Source organism: Caloenas nicobarica, chromosome Z (assembly GCF_036013445.1).
Source record: "Caloenas nicobarica isolate bCalNic1 chromosome Z, bCalNic1.hap1, whole genome shotgun sequence".
Taxonomy (NCBI): domain Eukaryota; kingdom Metazoa; phylum Chordata; class Aves; order Columbiformes; family Columbidae; genus Caloenas; species Caloenas nicobarica.
Genome location: NC_088284.1, coordinates 16,785,206 through 16,801,111, shown reverse-complemented (window position 1 = coordinate 16,801,111; position 15,906 = coordinate 16,785,206). Strand labels below are relative to the sequence as shown.

Below are 15,906 nucleotides of genomic sequence, written 5' to 3'. Positions count from 1 at the left end.
TTGTATGTTCTTTGTTTGGAATCAAAACTTAACTTTCCAGTTTCTGCCCAAGGCAGAAACTTTGTGTTTTAACTGTAACAGTCTGTGATACAACACCTGACAGCTGGATTTCCCCATTTGGCCTATTCAAACGGTTTTCTCCAGACCATTTGAGCACTTGTCACCATAATTTATCTGTTAACCAACAACATGTCATTCTTCGAGGTTTCTCACATTTGCCATGGGGCCTACAATAAATATAACCTAATACAATCAATATGCCTGGTAGCAGGCAGTGTTTATACCAGTATATTAAGCATCAACAGTTTTTGTACAGCAAATAGGGAAAAAAAAAAAGGCAACTCATTTACCCGATTAAGACAACCTATGTTGCTGTGTTTTTCCCTGTTTCCTTTTTCTGCACTTCTTGGCACAAGGCACCCTGATATTTTGTGTTTGCCTTAATCTAGATACTAAATCTAACTATTTTTTCTTTGCACAGACTGTTCACTCTTGAGGAATTTTCCCCGTATCTTACCGGCATCCACTTGTCAAAATAGCTACATGTCAGTGATGCACCTGAAATAACCTGACATTTTACAAATTGCCAACAGCCTTCCGAGACAAATCTCTGTGCTTTGACATGCCGAGAGCTGTTCTGTTTTTTCAGTATGTGCCTTCTTGCTTCCTGACTCTGACTGTGATCTCAGAAAGTTAACAGGTCAGATTCTCTTCTGTCAGAAAAGACCTACAAAGCTTTACTTCTGGTTTTAGTCATTCAAACAAACAGACCACTGGTCGGGAGATACTTATCTGAACAACTGTACAACAAGGAGTCTGAGAACTAGCACTAGAGATTCCACCAGATCCTTCAGAATAGAATAGGATAAGGACCAGTCATGTGTTTGTGCCTTCAAAGAAAAACTGCTTTAGAATAAAATGGTATATGCACTGTAACAGGACAGTTTGTAAAACTAATTTACTGGAACAACATCAAAGAAACTGAATGACCAATGAAAGAAATTTATGATCTATAATTGAAGCAGAGGTTGAATTCAGCCTCTCTAAACAATATTTAGTTCTGATAGACAGAAAAGAGAGTCGTTTCCAGAAGTCATTAACAAAGAGGTCTCTGATAAACCAGATGCAATCTCTCTCCTAGAATGGAAACAATTATGCAACATTAAAGTTTCTTTTTGGTGCTCTTTGCAATTTTCTGAAGCTTTTAGAGCTGAAGTACTCCAGGTATAGTTGCTGTCTGAAGGTAAATAGTGCTGGACAGTATGGTCAAATAAAAAATGAAAGGAAAAAAACCCTATTTCTCTGTGGAAACCTGTGTCTAATCTTAAAAAGTCTATATGCTCTTTATCTCTTGGCACCAGAGAAGGCCTATGGGAACTGAGACAGGTGTATGTTTAGAATGTGCTTTACCATAGCAAACAGCCTTGTGAAAGAGCATTTGATACTACTGCTTTTAAAAGTGTTACCTGATTAAGAGTGATAAAAAACTTGTACTTATCCTTTCTCTACTGTGAAATTATTTAAATTACTTGAAACATTTTTTCTGTTTCAAAGCCAGCTGTAATATATGATCATTTATGATGTTATTAGTGTCCAGGACTAGGTCTGAAATAATGAAACTTGTATCAGTACAGTGCTTCACTTTAAGTATGCCATTTTCTTATTTTGTACTGAGACCAAACATGGCAATTGTATTAAAACAAATGTAGCTCCAATGAAATAACTGGAGCTATAACAGGGATTAATATGGTACAGGATCCACAGTAAAGACTGCAGCTTTTTAATCATGATACCCACATGATATGCTTTGCAGTTTGTTTAGAAATCAGGATATTCTGGGATTGATGCCAAACCAGAGACTTAGGTCTAAAATAAATTTCATATAGCAGGGAAAAAGCAGCTTTCCTCAGGAAAACAAGATTTTAATAATAATACAAAGAACTTAAATTAGATGTACATTAAGAGACAATATTTAAAAGGTACAAATCAATTGCTGTCGGGTGGCAGATGTCCATGTAAATATCCACCGCATTAAAAACAAAATTCAAAAGTTTAGCAAGTAAATACTGAAGGAAAAAATTAATAATTTTCTTAAACAAATGCCTTATTTTTTTCCCAGTGTGCAGCATCCTAGTTTTGATGTTCAACATTCAGCCAAGTTAAATGATGTTCACGCATGCCTTTATATGCTAATTTTTATATATGTATATACATACTACGTGATGTACAGGACAGTATTTATGAAATGTAATTAGTGTACCGTAGGCATTGATATGAACATGTTAACTGTGCAAACTTGTATGTTCTATCTATGATTTCCAACTTGGAGTAATAAAATACAGACTTTATAAATATAGACTTTATAAATATAGTAAAATATATATTTACAGTTATCCTTATTTGGGATGATAAAAAATCATGTCTACATACGGATGATCCCTGTAGCTTTTTCAGATGAGTTGTTTGTACTGCATCATTTTAGACTACTGTTAAAAATAGACTGGTTTTGATGAGAATTAGGGCTGTTGTGGTAAATGGCTAATCCTGTGCACTGGATAGATTAATGAGTATATTTGCTGGCAATTTCATTACTTCAGTGCTTTGGTTTTATAAATTTTGTAACTAAACTCCTTGAAATGCAACTATTTTAAAGGAAGATCTAAGTTCTGGGTTTTACTAAATTTTATTATTTGATCTTTCGTGTGAATAAAGGCAGTTTTAAAATACATAAGCCAGGTAACAAATTTTGATCTGAAACAGTGGATGATGCCAATTATTTCTGCACAACTCTACAAAACTCTTTTTTTCACTTAGTTTTGTTTTAATCCATTGTACTATTGGGAAGATATTCATGTTCCCCAAGTCCTAAACTAGTCAGTGAAGTTATTGAAGGGTTTGCCTGATATGTCAATTCCTGAGGATTAGGTATTATGGAATTTGATTATTGTTACAAAGGTCTAGTAGACTTTTCACTGTGGCACAGTTTTCATCAGTGGCTGAGAAAAATCTGTTTACACTTAATGGATCTGGAGGCAATACCTGCTGATTATCCTTTGTGCATATATTAGCATCCCCAAACTGGAGGACAGACAGATGCAAATGTTTTCATGTCTTGAACTAAGCACTGTATGGAAAGAGTAAGTATTACCTCTGTATTATACACGACTTTACTAAATTAAGCATGCACTTAGAAGTTAGGAGGACTCAAGGAGCACACTGAGATTTGAACAAGTTGGGAAGGTCCTACTATGAGTTAAGAAATAAAAGATAGCTTGCTACCTGCTTTTTTCCTAACATTTCTTATGTGTACTGCCAAAGGCTGAGTAAGGTGCAAGAGCTAGCTCTTGGTGGTCAATTTAAATTCTGTTGTATTACATTTCTTCACTGTGTTCTTCAAGTTTTTAAGTATGGTTTTGACCACTTACTTGTTTGTGGAAAATGCATCTGAACGCCCAGTATATTTGATTCAGGAGTTTTACCGTGTTTAAGAACTAAATTTCCTCAGCTGGATGTAAATTATGACAGTATTCTATGGCAAAAATCTTTATGTAGTGGCTTTGCTGGCAAAGATATTTGCCCATTGACTAAGAAATTCCTTATTCTTATCCCTCCAGAGCAGATTATTAAAGATATTAGTATTTCAGATATTACAAGTCTCCTTAGACAAAAGCTGTTGTAAAGTTTGACAAATGTCAAATACATTTGGCAGAATGAGCAACGTTTTCAGGTAGCATAAAAAGTTTTAAATAAAATATACTAGTGTTTAAGAGTTTTTACTCAAGAAATCAGAACATTTTTGTTAACAAGTTTAAAGATTACCTTATACTTTACAATATGTGTAAATGTGTTTTCTTCAGGGGTTTTCTATGAAGGCCTACAGTAGGAATAACTGAAAACATAGTTTTTACTTAGCATTTAAGTAAAGCAGCCTGTAAAGAGCTAGACCTATGTACTTTGGCTCTGAAAACTCAGGTCCCTCTCAAGTTACTAGCATGTATGTTACTAGTAAGCTGTGAAAGTGTCTTTCATTTTCAAATGCAGGCAGCCAAGAGCTGGACACATATATGTGTGCCCATACACACTCTTGCTGAAGTTAACTACATAAGTCCAGTCAAAAGTTACACATTCAAAATTGGAACAATTCTGTCTAATGCAGCAGTAATCCACAGCATTGCTTTTTTTTCACAACCAGGTGCACTTGGTGTATGTTCTTTAATGAGTTGCAATCTACATAAAGTAATTTTTCCCATTTATAATTGCAGATGTGTTGCTTCTTGCCTTCAGTTTTAATCTGGCGTTTTTCAGGCCAGATAGTTTTTTAGCCAGTGTCACAGAGGAAATGAAACAGGGACCCAAAAGGAAGCCAGCACCTTATCTACGAAGAGGCTACCACATATCCATAATACATTAAACCAGCTTGAGGTAAGTTCAGTCTTTGTCGTGAGCTATGTATTAGTACAGTTTCTTCTGAATAATTTATAATGCTGCTGTGCAAACTGGGTTAGTATTAGGAGCCCTAGAAATGCCAGGTTTCAAAATAATCCTTCTATTGGTAAAAGTATTCAGTGTGAAATACTATAGTAAAGCAACACTGAGGCTGAGCTTTTGAAATCACAAAAGGCAGGAAATGCAGAGTTAAGGTTACCATGGAAACCTTAACTCTACACCTTTAGGTAGGTAGTATGTTATGGTTTTAATTACTTCCTCTTTAAAAAGCTCTACATAGGTGTTCTCCTTTTATTATGTGAATTCTAATTATACTGAATGTTATTTATAATACAAAATAATTGCACTGACAACTCAACAAACATTAGAAATCAGGCATTAGCTGTGGCTGACTGTATCTTGCACTCTAATATTAAGGTGACTGTATGATGTGTAGCTAGAAAATAATATTATGGGTAACTTATTGGTCAAGGTATTAAAAAGTGCTTTTTCTGAGTTAGAATTGCACAACATGGCCATCACATTACACAAATCGTAACAAGAAGAGCAAAATCTTAGGAAACACAGTTTACAGGAGATAAACTTAAAATGGTATTTCATGGAAGTTTAACCAGGATAATGGTACACTTCTTCACCAAAGCACAAAAATACAGCATTAGTGCTTTACTAATGCGTAGTGTTCCCTCCAGCACTTCATCTTGCACTTCACAGAACATAGCTCTTGCTGCTTCTCCTCAAGCTGCCTTCCCAACAACTTGGTGAGCAGCATGAAGCCTCTGCAAAGTTTGCATTAGTCTACAAACCTGACAGTTCTCCAGCCCAATTCAGAATTTCTGTATCTGCCTGCTTAAGGGGCAGATTTATATGAAGCTCTGCCTTCTTTTAATTAACCATTGGCTCGATTGAAACACAAGGAATGGCCAGATGTTGAACATTAGGAACCTCAGGCTGAGAGACATGGCAGCAAGCTGACGTCTTTGGTATCTTGAGGGGTGTAGTAAATTGTATTGTACATTGCTCAGAAAAAGTCCTCTGTCCATGACAGCAATTCATATTATGTCTGGGAGAATCTGTTTCAAGAGAGGCACACCTGCAACTAATATGTCTAGTATGTTCATTAAAGTTTAGAAGATTGCAATCAAAATAGTGTAAATAAAAGGATGCACTGTGAGACAGATGTTAAAATGAACATCAATAATTTTTGTTTCTCAAACTACTGTTGCACTTCTGGCAGCACTGCTCGGGTAATAGGAAATATAGTTCTAGGAAGTATAAATAATAAAACAGGTGAGTATGATGTTCAGGTAATGTAAAATCTTTGTATCTACAGTTTTCATTGGCAACTGCTTCCTAGAAAGCTGAAAAACATGCTGGTTCTGAAAATCAGGTTTGGCGTTCCAGCTCAGCCTTTTTTCCTTCTCGTGTCTGAAAGAGCGAGTTCTGCTCTTGGTAGTGCTTCCCGTAAGGCAAAGACACAGAGTTACACAAGGTGGCTTCCTGTGGCTTGAATAGTTCCTGTGAAGTAAGTGAATCTGCTGTCAAAATTCACAGGGCAAATGACAGGAGAGAGCAGGGTGGGAAGGGGATCTTCCCCGGGGCATCTCTCAGAAAACTGTGGCCTGTTTTATCTTCCGGACTACATATCATGGTCAGCTGGTGTGTAGCGGAGTGTCTGCATTAATATCAGGCAGCACCCAGTGAGTTTTAAGGCTGAAAGGTAATCTTAGATGTAGAAAGAACTGTGCCAAATGATGCCAACAGAATCCAACTGTAAAGGCAAGTGTTCAAGGTTAGAAAATGACAAGAATGAGGTTGCTAGTGTAATTTTAATTCAGCTGCTTTGCATGTATGTATTAGGCTCGCTTCATATATCCTTCAGTCTGTTGAAATAGAAATCCTTTTAACCATCCTAAATGCTACTATTCCCAAAGTCTTTTGTCTCCCAGATGATGGAGAGCATTCATGCCAACTTTGAAGTCGTCCCTCAGCTAGAATTACACGTGTTGTAGCAAGGAGGATTTAGGTTCCCCTGAACGGAAATCAGCTACTATAACTATAAAATCATCTGGTCTTTCATTTAATTTCTCTTCCTCTTCCACTTAAGCCTACTTCTGTGGCTTTTCTTAGAGCCTTTCTAACACAAGCCTGTTGTTCCGTACAATTAGAGACAAAGTTTCCACTAGGACATGCAGACATTCCAACTAATGCAATTCACATGGCACTTTAGAGGAAAGTTTTCCTTCACCGCAGATTGTCTTCCAAACAGATCCATCCTATTCACTGAATGAGTTAGAAATTCTGTGCAAAAAAAAGAAAAATCTATGGTCATGTAGTCACTTTGTCATAAGGTGTATATACACAAGGATATCAACAAGTTGCCAGTGCATCCTCCCTCGTGGAATTTCTAACCCTGGAGAGTTTAATGATACAAACTTCCAGTGCAATCTCTGGATGTCCTTAGAAGCTGAACCATAAAAGACAGATCCCACCCTGTGGCATCATATGGTCCCACATGGGCCACCAGCAGGATGGAGTTATGTACTCAAGCTCTTCAGAATAACTAGCCCAACTGACAGTTTACCACTGTTACACAACCAGCACTGGAGAAGGGTGAAATGCAGTTGGAGCCTGTGGGTTTCACTGGATTTCACTTCTGACAGCAGAAGAATGACATGCTGGGTCCTTTACTTGCATCTGGAGGAAGCGCCTGCCCTGCCCTGCTGAGCACACTGCCCATCCAGTTTCACCCATCAGATCTGCACAGTTCTGTACCCTCTATCACACCCAGTTTAACCCCCTCCTCTTTTGACTCCTCAGGTCTGTATTTAACTTTGGCAGTTCCATCTTCTAAACCTCAGACTTCTCTACTCGCTGCCCTGCCAGTCTGAAGCCTCCCTTCTGCCCTCCAGCTTCTTCATCCTAGTTTTTCATTCAATCAGTTTCCCTGCCTGTTAACCTTTTTCAAGCTTCTCTCACTGGATTTTAGCCCTGGGTCTTCATCTGATCTCTCTTTCATTCTTAATTCACTGGTTCCCAATCCTTTGCCTGCCATTTCTATGTCTGGTACTTAGGCTTGGTTTCTACTTGGACTTCTGTTTTCCCATAATTTGAAAAGCAGGTCTGAGTTTTTATCAATCTGGCCCCAGGCTCAAAGTTGTGTTCTCTCTTAATCCTGAGCTGCAGAATGTCAGGGGAGCAGTCTTTAGAGATTTGTAGGTAACTTCCCAAGTGTGTCTGAGAAGTAATTTGTTTTTCAAAGTTTAACCTGTTGTAAATTGGATCACCCTGACAGAGAAATGGAAAAATACTAAATGTGGGAATAAGTAAATAAATAAATATTTGGAATGTTTATGGCCAAATTTCATTTTTCAGCTTGACAGCATGAAGATGTTAGTGCTTCCCAAAGGCTGGTCAAAATTTTCTCACATGGAGAAAAAAAGTATATGCTAAGACTTCATTCTCAGCAGCAGCTGAACTCCAGGTGCATGGAAACTGTGGAAATAGATGGAAATTCTAGATGTACAGAAATACAGCTTAATTTTCTCCAAATCTGACTTTCTCATATTCTCAGAGAAACTTACCTCTAAGAAGGAAAACTCAGGCAGAAAATTAAGCAGTTTCTTCAAATATTCACAGATGCTATTGTTAGAATCTCTACAAGAACTTCTAAAAAATAAGTAGGAAAGAACTGCTAAAAACAGAAGCTAATTATTTCAAGGCAATCTTGTATTCACTAGTGAATGAGTACTTCTTACACTACCAGCTTTCAGACCCTGAGACATAAAAATATTAACCTAGTACTTGAAAGATAGGAAGAATGGATACAGAAATCATGGAAATCACGGGTGATGTTTGGAATTTGTTATTTCTACTAGAAATCAACTCGGTCTGGTTTGGTAGGAGTCATCAAGAAGAAAAATACTGTATGGTTGCTATGACTTACTCTTTCTGAAAACACAGACCATTTTGTCTATAATGTAAATATGACTGAACAAACTTTTTTTATTAGCATGTGGTTTCTCAGATGTGATCCACAGAGGACACACTAGAAAAAACCTCATTGTGTGCAAGTACAGTTTTGCCAAGAAAGAATTCTGTTGAAGAGGTTTCTGATTCACAATGCTATTATTGCTACATTTCATAACTCGTAAGTAAAAAAAACCTTTTTTTTTTCTTTTATTTTTTTACAATATTTTTAGCATCTTCAGCTGAAACAGCAAAAAATATCTGTAAGGATTTGGGGAAGCAAAGCTGAATGATGTATCTAGATAAACTTGGAGTAATTACATAGAAATTACGAGCTGACATAATCACTCTGGTGGCACAAACTGTGATTCCTATGTGGTCAGAAGAAACACTGGAGGAAGTAACAGCCACTGACAAACCTAAGAGATTAAAGCGTTACTCAGGGCTCAGTATTTTTAATAAATTCCTGTATGGGTGTAGTGCCACAGAGCTGTGTAGGAGATGTGCGATCTATTTCTGGTGGTAAGACAATGAAATGTTGGAAGTGGGTGCCGGAAAACCAGCATTCACTGGCAACAGGACAGAGATAGAAATATTGGACCATAAGGCATCTCAGGGAATTATGTCATACAGTTCCTTTCAAAAACAAATCTAGTCTTAGTTTGAGAGTACCACATTTACTTGAGTATAAGGCAACATCTAGGTTTCTTCATCTATTTCAGGAGAAACAATGATGAATGTAAATTTCTGCAGAATCCCTCCAGCCCCACCTAATATGACAGTGATGATTTTTCTAGACTTATAAAAATGCAGACAGAAACCTTGGGCTCAGCGAAGAGGATGCCATTTACTCTCTTCCCCTCTTTTTCTCTACTTTATTTATAAATTAAATGCAGATCCTGCAAGGGAAAATGATGGAGAAGTGATCCCACTCACTGAAAGAAGCATGTGTGTGGGGATAGAGATTTGTGATTAGACAGAAGAAAAGAGGGCAAGGAAAAGGCATAAAGGAGTAGGAGGAAGGAAGAGACACAAAATAGCAGCAATGCATAAGAAGTGAGGGAAGTGTGAGTTGCTGGCTCCCTCATCTTTGAAGGCAATCAACATCCCCAGTTTCCGTAGGGATTTTGGAATTTATACCCATCTGGTATTAAACCAAACGCCAGCTGATGTAAAAGAGCAGCAGTAGTACCCCAGCCCAGAGCCCTGGAGGAAGCCGTGTCTGCAGGGTGCGAACTGCTGGGAGGAAGGATGTCTGTCCTTCCAGATACCTTCACCTCCTCCCACATGGAAGCAGTGATGGCTGCCATCTGTGCTTACTTTTCAGTCATTGTTTCTTTTGCACGCAGTCCCTATTTTGGAAGGCTGCTCTTGAAGGTACCAGCTTCTTGAAGATCAAAAACCTTCACAGTGCCAGGAAAAAATATTTAAAGCAAGTTCATGCTCATTTATTCTTTTGCCCCTTTTATAGATTTTTCTCTCCCTTTTTTGTGTTAGCCTCACTCAAAATACTTGGAGAGCATAATAGTATGTTGTACTGGGTTTTAGTTTGATAAACCAAACCAGCCAATTTTTATTTTTCTACTCTCAAATAATGGCTCTGAGGTTCCCTAAACATCCTTAGAGTTTCTCTCTGGTTTTGGTGCAGCTAGATTTTTTTTTTTTTAATGTGCTGACTAGAGCTGAACAAGGAATCAGATTTTAAATATTTTCAGCACTTTATCTGGTGAAATGGGATTTCCCCATCTTACAAGCACATTAGTCTTGTCTGTGGAAACTGCAGCTTCCAATCAATGTGCAATCAACCACTACTCATCTGGTTTTGCATGGAGAAAACAGAGGTACTATGGAAGCTCAAGCAAAATTCAGACCCTCGTGGTGCTTCTTGGTTTTCCAGCTGTGTTCTGCTGCTTTTCCAGGACTTTGGCCAGGCCAGTGGCCATGTCAATACACAGCAGGCTTGAGATTCAGACAGCACAGCCATCTGGTTTTTTTCCATCTACAGGTGTCCCACCAGGAGGTTCAACCCAACCCCCCTTTCAGAGGTATCCCTGCGGCTGCCAGGTTTACAGGTGTTGCCCCAGCTGGTTGCCCATTCACGGCAAGGGTGTCAGAACAGGGTTTGGCAGCTCGATTGTTGGCTGTGAATATACATGCCAGGAATATACTCCTTCACAGCAGCAAACAACAGTCTTTCTCCTGCACCACCCTGTGCTTTACCTTGCCTGCAGCCATCCATCTCATCTGATTGTGGCATTGCCTGGTGTCTTTGTGGAGCAACAGCCACTGAGCTCTACAGCTCAAGACTGCCTCCATCAGAGAGCTCTAGACAAAGAAGTATTCCAAAACGGCAGGGGAATAAAACCCAAACAACCAACTTAGGGCTGAGCCTCTTGTCATCACTATTAAATTTCTCCTTGTTAATTAGTTCAGTCTTCAAGATGAGGTGATTGTGTATTGTTTCTCCTGTTAATGTCTATGATTTAATCACCTACCTTGCTTTCTTTGTATCTGCACGTACAGTTCAGCCTTAGCTGATGAATGTCACCATGTTTTTGTATATTATATTAATTTAGGAAATGGCAAGACAGAGAAGTGATTTCAGTAGGCTTGGCAAGCATAAACAAAGTCTTTTTCCAGACAACAAGTAAGGTTAACTCAACCAAATCAATCTGGAAACTGATCAAAATTGTAAAAGGGTGTAATTGAGACAAAGCTTAAGGCTTAGAGAAAGCTCACTCAGACCAGGAGGAACAGCAACAATAAATATGGAAGGGAAGGAATCAGTTCTGTGGAGCTTCTACATTTAACTGTAATAATGAAATAACACTATTTGAATGAATTAAGAGGAAATAGAGATGAAACCTGAGATTTACTTGGAGCAGCGCTTTCTTTGTCCCTACAGCTCTGTTCCCTCACCCAGGATCTTACCTGTCCCAGTACTCCTATTTTATTATAGAGGAGGATGAAATGTGCAGGGTGTTTCACAAGTCGGTAAAGATACTCTCAGTATCCCACACGGGGCTGTTCTGGAGATAGCAGTGTTTCTTTACCCCTGAATCAATTCACACCTCTCATTCTCAAGTGAACACGCAATTCTTCCCCCCAGGGCTCAGTATATGTTTAGTTTCTTTTACATTTTTTTCTTTTATCTTCAGTCTCAGGGATTTCTGGTTTTGCACCCATATGGTGGGAAAACATACTTCATGCAAGCCAAATATGTGAACAAGTTGAAAGGCAGAGACAGATGGAGCCATCTCTGTGATATCTAAACAAAATATTTTGGACATAATGAGATACTAAAGCATTTGCATTAGTGTGTGAGCTTGAGCTGAAAGAACAAAAATGATGCAACAAGAGTTACTCATATGTGGATTTAGAGCCTTAGTTTCTTTGCTCTTGACCTGCCGTTACTGCATGCAAAATGTCATGTGGGACTTACAGAAGCTAATGAATCTAGGCTCGTAGCTACTTGACATCAAATAATATTTATAAGCTGTTGTTTACACTTGCCTAGTCCAAATTATTTTTGTTGTAGTCTCTTTCACTCTTATCACACTTATATGGAAAAGGAACTGTTGTGGATCTTCATATCCCCCACCAACACTAGGGACTGCCTCAGTTTTACAGATAGAAGCCTGTGCATCTAATTTGACTTTTTAGTGGAAAATACATAGAGCTTCATATGTTTCAGAGTTAGCATGTGAAACCCAACTGAGAAATGACAATGGCAGTCCAGAAAAATAATGCAGCCTCATCATAACTGTGTGTGTGTTCTGAGCGCTGCCCACAGCAAACCTTGGACTGTTGCAACTCAGTCTAAAGCCTTTGTAGCTCAGTGCTTTTACTTTAGGTTATGAGGTAGTGTGTGAGAAATGGGAAACCGAGGAAGCTGTTGTTTTCTTCCTTGCGAGGCCGTCTGCCTCACTGCTGCTGCTTGGAATGATTCATGCTAGGTTTCTTACGCTTCTGTTCGGAGATGGTTTCTCTTGATATTTAATTTGTCATCTACTCTCTTCCCATAGCTAATGACTTTTATAGGTCAAAATGTTGAAGCAAGGGTCTGTAAAACACGTGCATGTGTGAATTAAAATAACTTTTGAAAAATACTCTTAGTCTGGAGAGATCAGATTGTTAGGTAAATCCTTTTGCTATATTTCACTGCAGCCTCTTCCTGGGATGCACTTCATCCCAGGTAGTAGATATCTTCCAAGAGGACAACCAACCTTTTGTCAAAGCAACAGCTGTGAACATAACATTGTTGGTTTTGTCATGTTTTACAACACCATAACATCTATCGGTAAAACTTAGGTCTTCTTCCATTTTTATGTGGGGATTGACATCTCATATTGTATTCATATCTCCCGTTTTTTTATAGTTTAATATGCCTCTGGTGGGTACAACATCGCTTAAGCAGGAAAATAACATGAAAACGTTGGAAACGGTCCTAGAAGTATCAAAGAGCTGGAATGCATGTTCCACCTGGGGTATCCCAATGCCACTGGCATTGCCTAGGAGCAGTTATCCCTGACATTCAGAAATTTAGGAAAACTTGGAGAGTTAATGGAAGTATTTACTGAACCCAAGATGAGACAGGTGCCCACCAAGGTAGCAGGGGGTGCTGGAGCTTGGACTGCCCCGTTGGGTTAGAAGGAGCAATGCATGCTGTTTGCGTGCTACCATGGAAGGACAGGCAAAACCAGTAGGATCTGGTGAGCTCCCAGCGCTGTCTGTTTCTTCACAATACTATTAGCACGGACGTGCTGGAATCTACACTTTTGGGGCAGTTTCGGCATGGCTGCCGTGTTTCCTTCCCGCGTAGTCAGCAACGCCGTCGCGTTCGAAGCGTTTGCAGAGCAGGAGGCGGCAGCCGCCGGGGAGCAGCGGCGCCGCGCCGTTCGCACCGCCAGGGCGGAGGGCTGCGAAGCTGCCGCAGCCGCGCTCCCCGCTCGGTCCCGGCTCCCCGCCGGGCCGCAGGGCGCCACCCGGGCCGGGCGCGGGGCGCGGCGGCGGGCGCGCGCGGCGTTGCCGTGGAGACGGCGCCGCAGGGGGCGGGGGCGGGGGCGGTCCGGCCAGCGGCTCCGCGAGGAGGCGCACGGAGGCGGCGGCGCCCCGGGCCCGCCCCCGCCCGCTCTCCCCCCGCCGCCATGCCCTATTATGGAAGAGCTTCCGGCGGCGCGGACCGCTGTGACATCATCCCCCGCACCCCGGTGACGTCAGCGCCGGGAGCGGTGCGTGACGCCGGTGCGTAGGGGAGCGCGGTGACGTGCGCTATTTAAAGGTCCCCGGGCGGAGGATGGAGGCAGAGCGAGCCGGGGCCGCCGCCAGGAGGAGCGGGCTGGCCGCGCGCGGGGCGCTGTAGGGCGCGGCGCGTCCTCCCCTTCCCCCGGGAGGAGCGGGACGTGCCCCCCGCGCGGTGCCGGGCGGGCGGTGCGAGGCGGAGCCGGGGATGTGAGCGGGGACAGGCAGCGGCTCGGGGGCGCCGGAGCAGCCGGGCACGCCTGACGCGGCGCTCGCTCCCTCCCTCCCTCCCTCCGTCCCACCGGCGGGGCTGAGCCTGCGGCCCCGCCGCAGAGGAGCGCGGGCTCGGCGGCTGCAGCCCCTCCCGCCGCCCGCTGGCAGTGACCGACCCGCCGCGCCCCAGCACGATGCCCGCCCGCTCGCCGCAGAAGAAGGCGTGACGGCGAGGAGCGGACCCGCCGCCGCGGGAAGGAGGAGCGGCGCCACGTACCTCCGCAGCCGCGGGTGGGCGGCCGGGCGGATCGGGGGAGCGCGGCGCCCTGCCGCTAGCCGCCTCACGCCGGGAGCCCGATGCCAGCGCCGGTGCTGCGGCTCGATCTGCCTCCTCGCGAAAATGCGTCGGTGCCCGCCGCACTGCCGGCGGGAGTGCTAGGGGGAGAGGCGGCGTGGAGCCCTGCGCGCACCGCCTGCCCCATCCCGCTCCGCGTCTGAGGCACACGGAGCCCTCGCCGGCCGCTCACGTCCCGGCGAGAAGCGCCACAGCCGCCGACACCCCGTCGCGGAGAAGGCGAGCGCTTCCCCGCCCGCCCGCAGGAGGGGACCCGTCTGCCCCCGGAGTCGCCGCCGCCCGCCCGGGGGCCGGAGCCGCTGCTTGCGGGCGCCTGGCGGGGCCGGGGGCCATGGGAGCCCGGCCCGCGGGGGGCGCTCCCTAGGGCGCGGGCGGCCCCGCTCGGCCCGGCAGCTGCGAGCCGGCGGCGCGGCCCCCCGGGCCTGCGCGGCGAGCCCAGCGCAGCGGCCCGCCGCCACGGGGCTGCGGAGCTGCCGGCGCGGCGAGGAGCGCCCCGGGGACGCGGCCCGCGCGGCACCGCCGGTGCCCGGCGCCGCCCGCCGCCATGGGGTAAGGATCTCGGGGGGCCGCCGGGCTGGTGCCGGGGCGGGGGGCGGAGGCAGCTGCCCGCGCCAGCTGTTGCTGTTCAGGCGGGCGCTGCCGAGTGCGCGCGGAGGCGAGTGGCTTTATTGGCGGGGTGCAGGAGGAGCAGGAATCCTGCTGCGATCGATGCCGTGCAGCAGCCCGGTGAGGGAAAGGCAGCGCGCTCCGTGAGGGGCGCACCGCGGTCTGCGGAGGTCTGCCTCCGCTGTAGCCACGTCGGATGGCTGGAGGAGCCGTCTTGGCTTCCAGACGCCCACCGTGAGGACCTTCCCCGGGTCGTTAGGGGATGGTCAGTCCTGAGAACGACTGCTTTAAGCTCGGTGTGGCAAGGTGAAACTTCAGAGGAGCGAAGGCTCTTTTTAACTCTTCTGGAGTCTTCAGAGGATATAAAACAACGTGTGAATTTCCCAATAAAGTGAAGAAGGCTCTACGGAAATCTGCTTTACAGCAGGTCCCTTAGTAAACTGGGACATCCACTTGAGGTTTTAAGGAAATGAGAAGGAATAAAATCTTTAAGATTAATCTGATTACATAAATTTGTGGATTAAAAAGTGACATAGATACCTGTGAAAACTTTCCACAGTTGTATCCTTAGTAATTTGTGTAGTGAGATGAAAAAAATAAACCCTACTGCCGGGATTGCCTGATAGCCTCTGAATGGAATGGAAACTCATCCATGTTCAAAAGCAACAGGAGCCTGGTATGATTTGGCTAACTGCAAGGTGGAGGCAGACTTTTTATGCATTAACAACGTGCTAGTTTCCTAATAGTTTATGACATAGTTCAGAGTATAAAAGTTACAAATCACGTCCTTTGTATTTTGGTCATTCAGGAATTCAAATGTGAAGGTGGTAGATTAATATGGAAGTTTAAAGCGTCTCTCTCCTCAAGCTATTAAGGACACGTGGAATTCTCCAATTTGTTAACTTCATTGCATGTGGGGTGATAACTGCAGCAGTGGCTCTGTCCTAGTCACTGGGGTTCACTGTACAACATGTAGGAAGGAAGACTTCTTAGGCCAGCTTTTATTTTCCTCTCGTCTTCCCATCCATTAAAAAGACATCCCAAACAGAACAAATGCAAGCCTGCAGCTATCAAGAAAG

General features: G+C 43.5%; 1 protein-coding gene across 1 annotated transcript in view; it reads left to right on the top strand.

Annotated features, from left to right (window-relative positions):
- The first annotated feature begins 13,669 nt into the window (after window positions 1-13,669).
- Window positions 13,670-15,906, top strand: part of HOMER1 (homer scaffold protein 1) — a 93,616-nt gene continuing 91,379 nt past the window's right edge. The window contains exon 1 of the mRNA XM_065657248.1: window positions 13,670-14,770. Within this exon, the coding sequence (XP_065513320.1) occupies window positions 14,766-14,770 (5 nt within the window). The 5' untranslated portion in view covers window positions 13,670-14,765. The remainder of the gene's footprint in view (window positions 14,771-15,906) is intronic.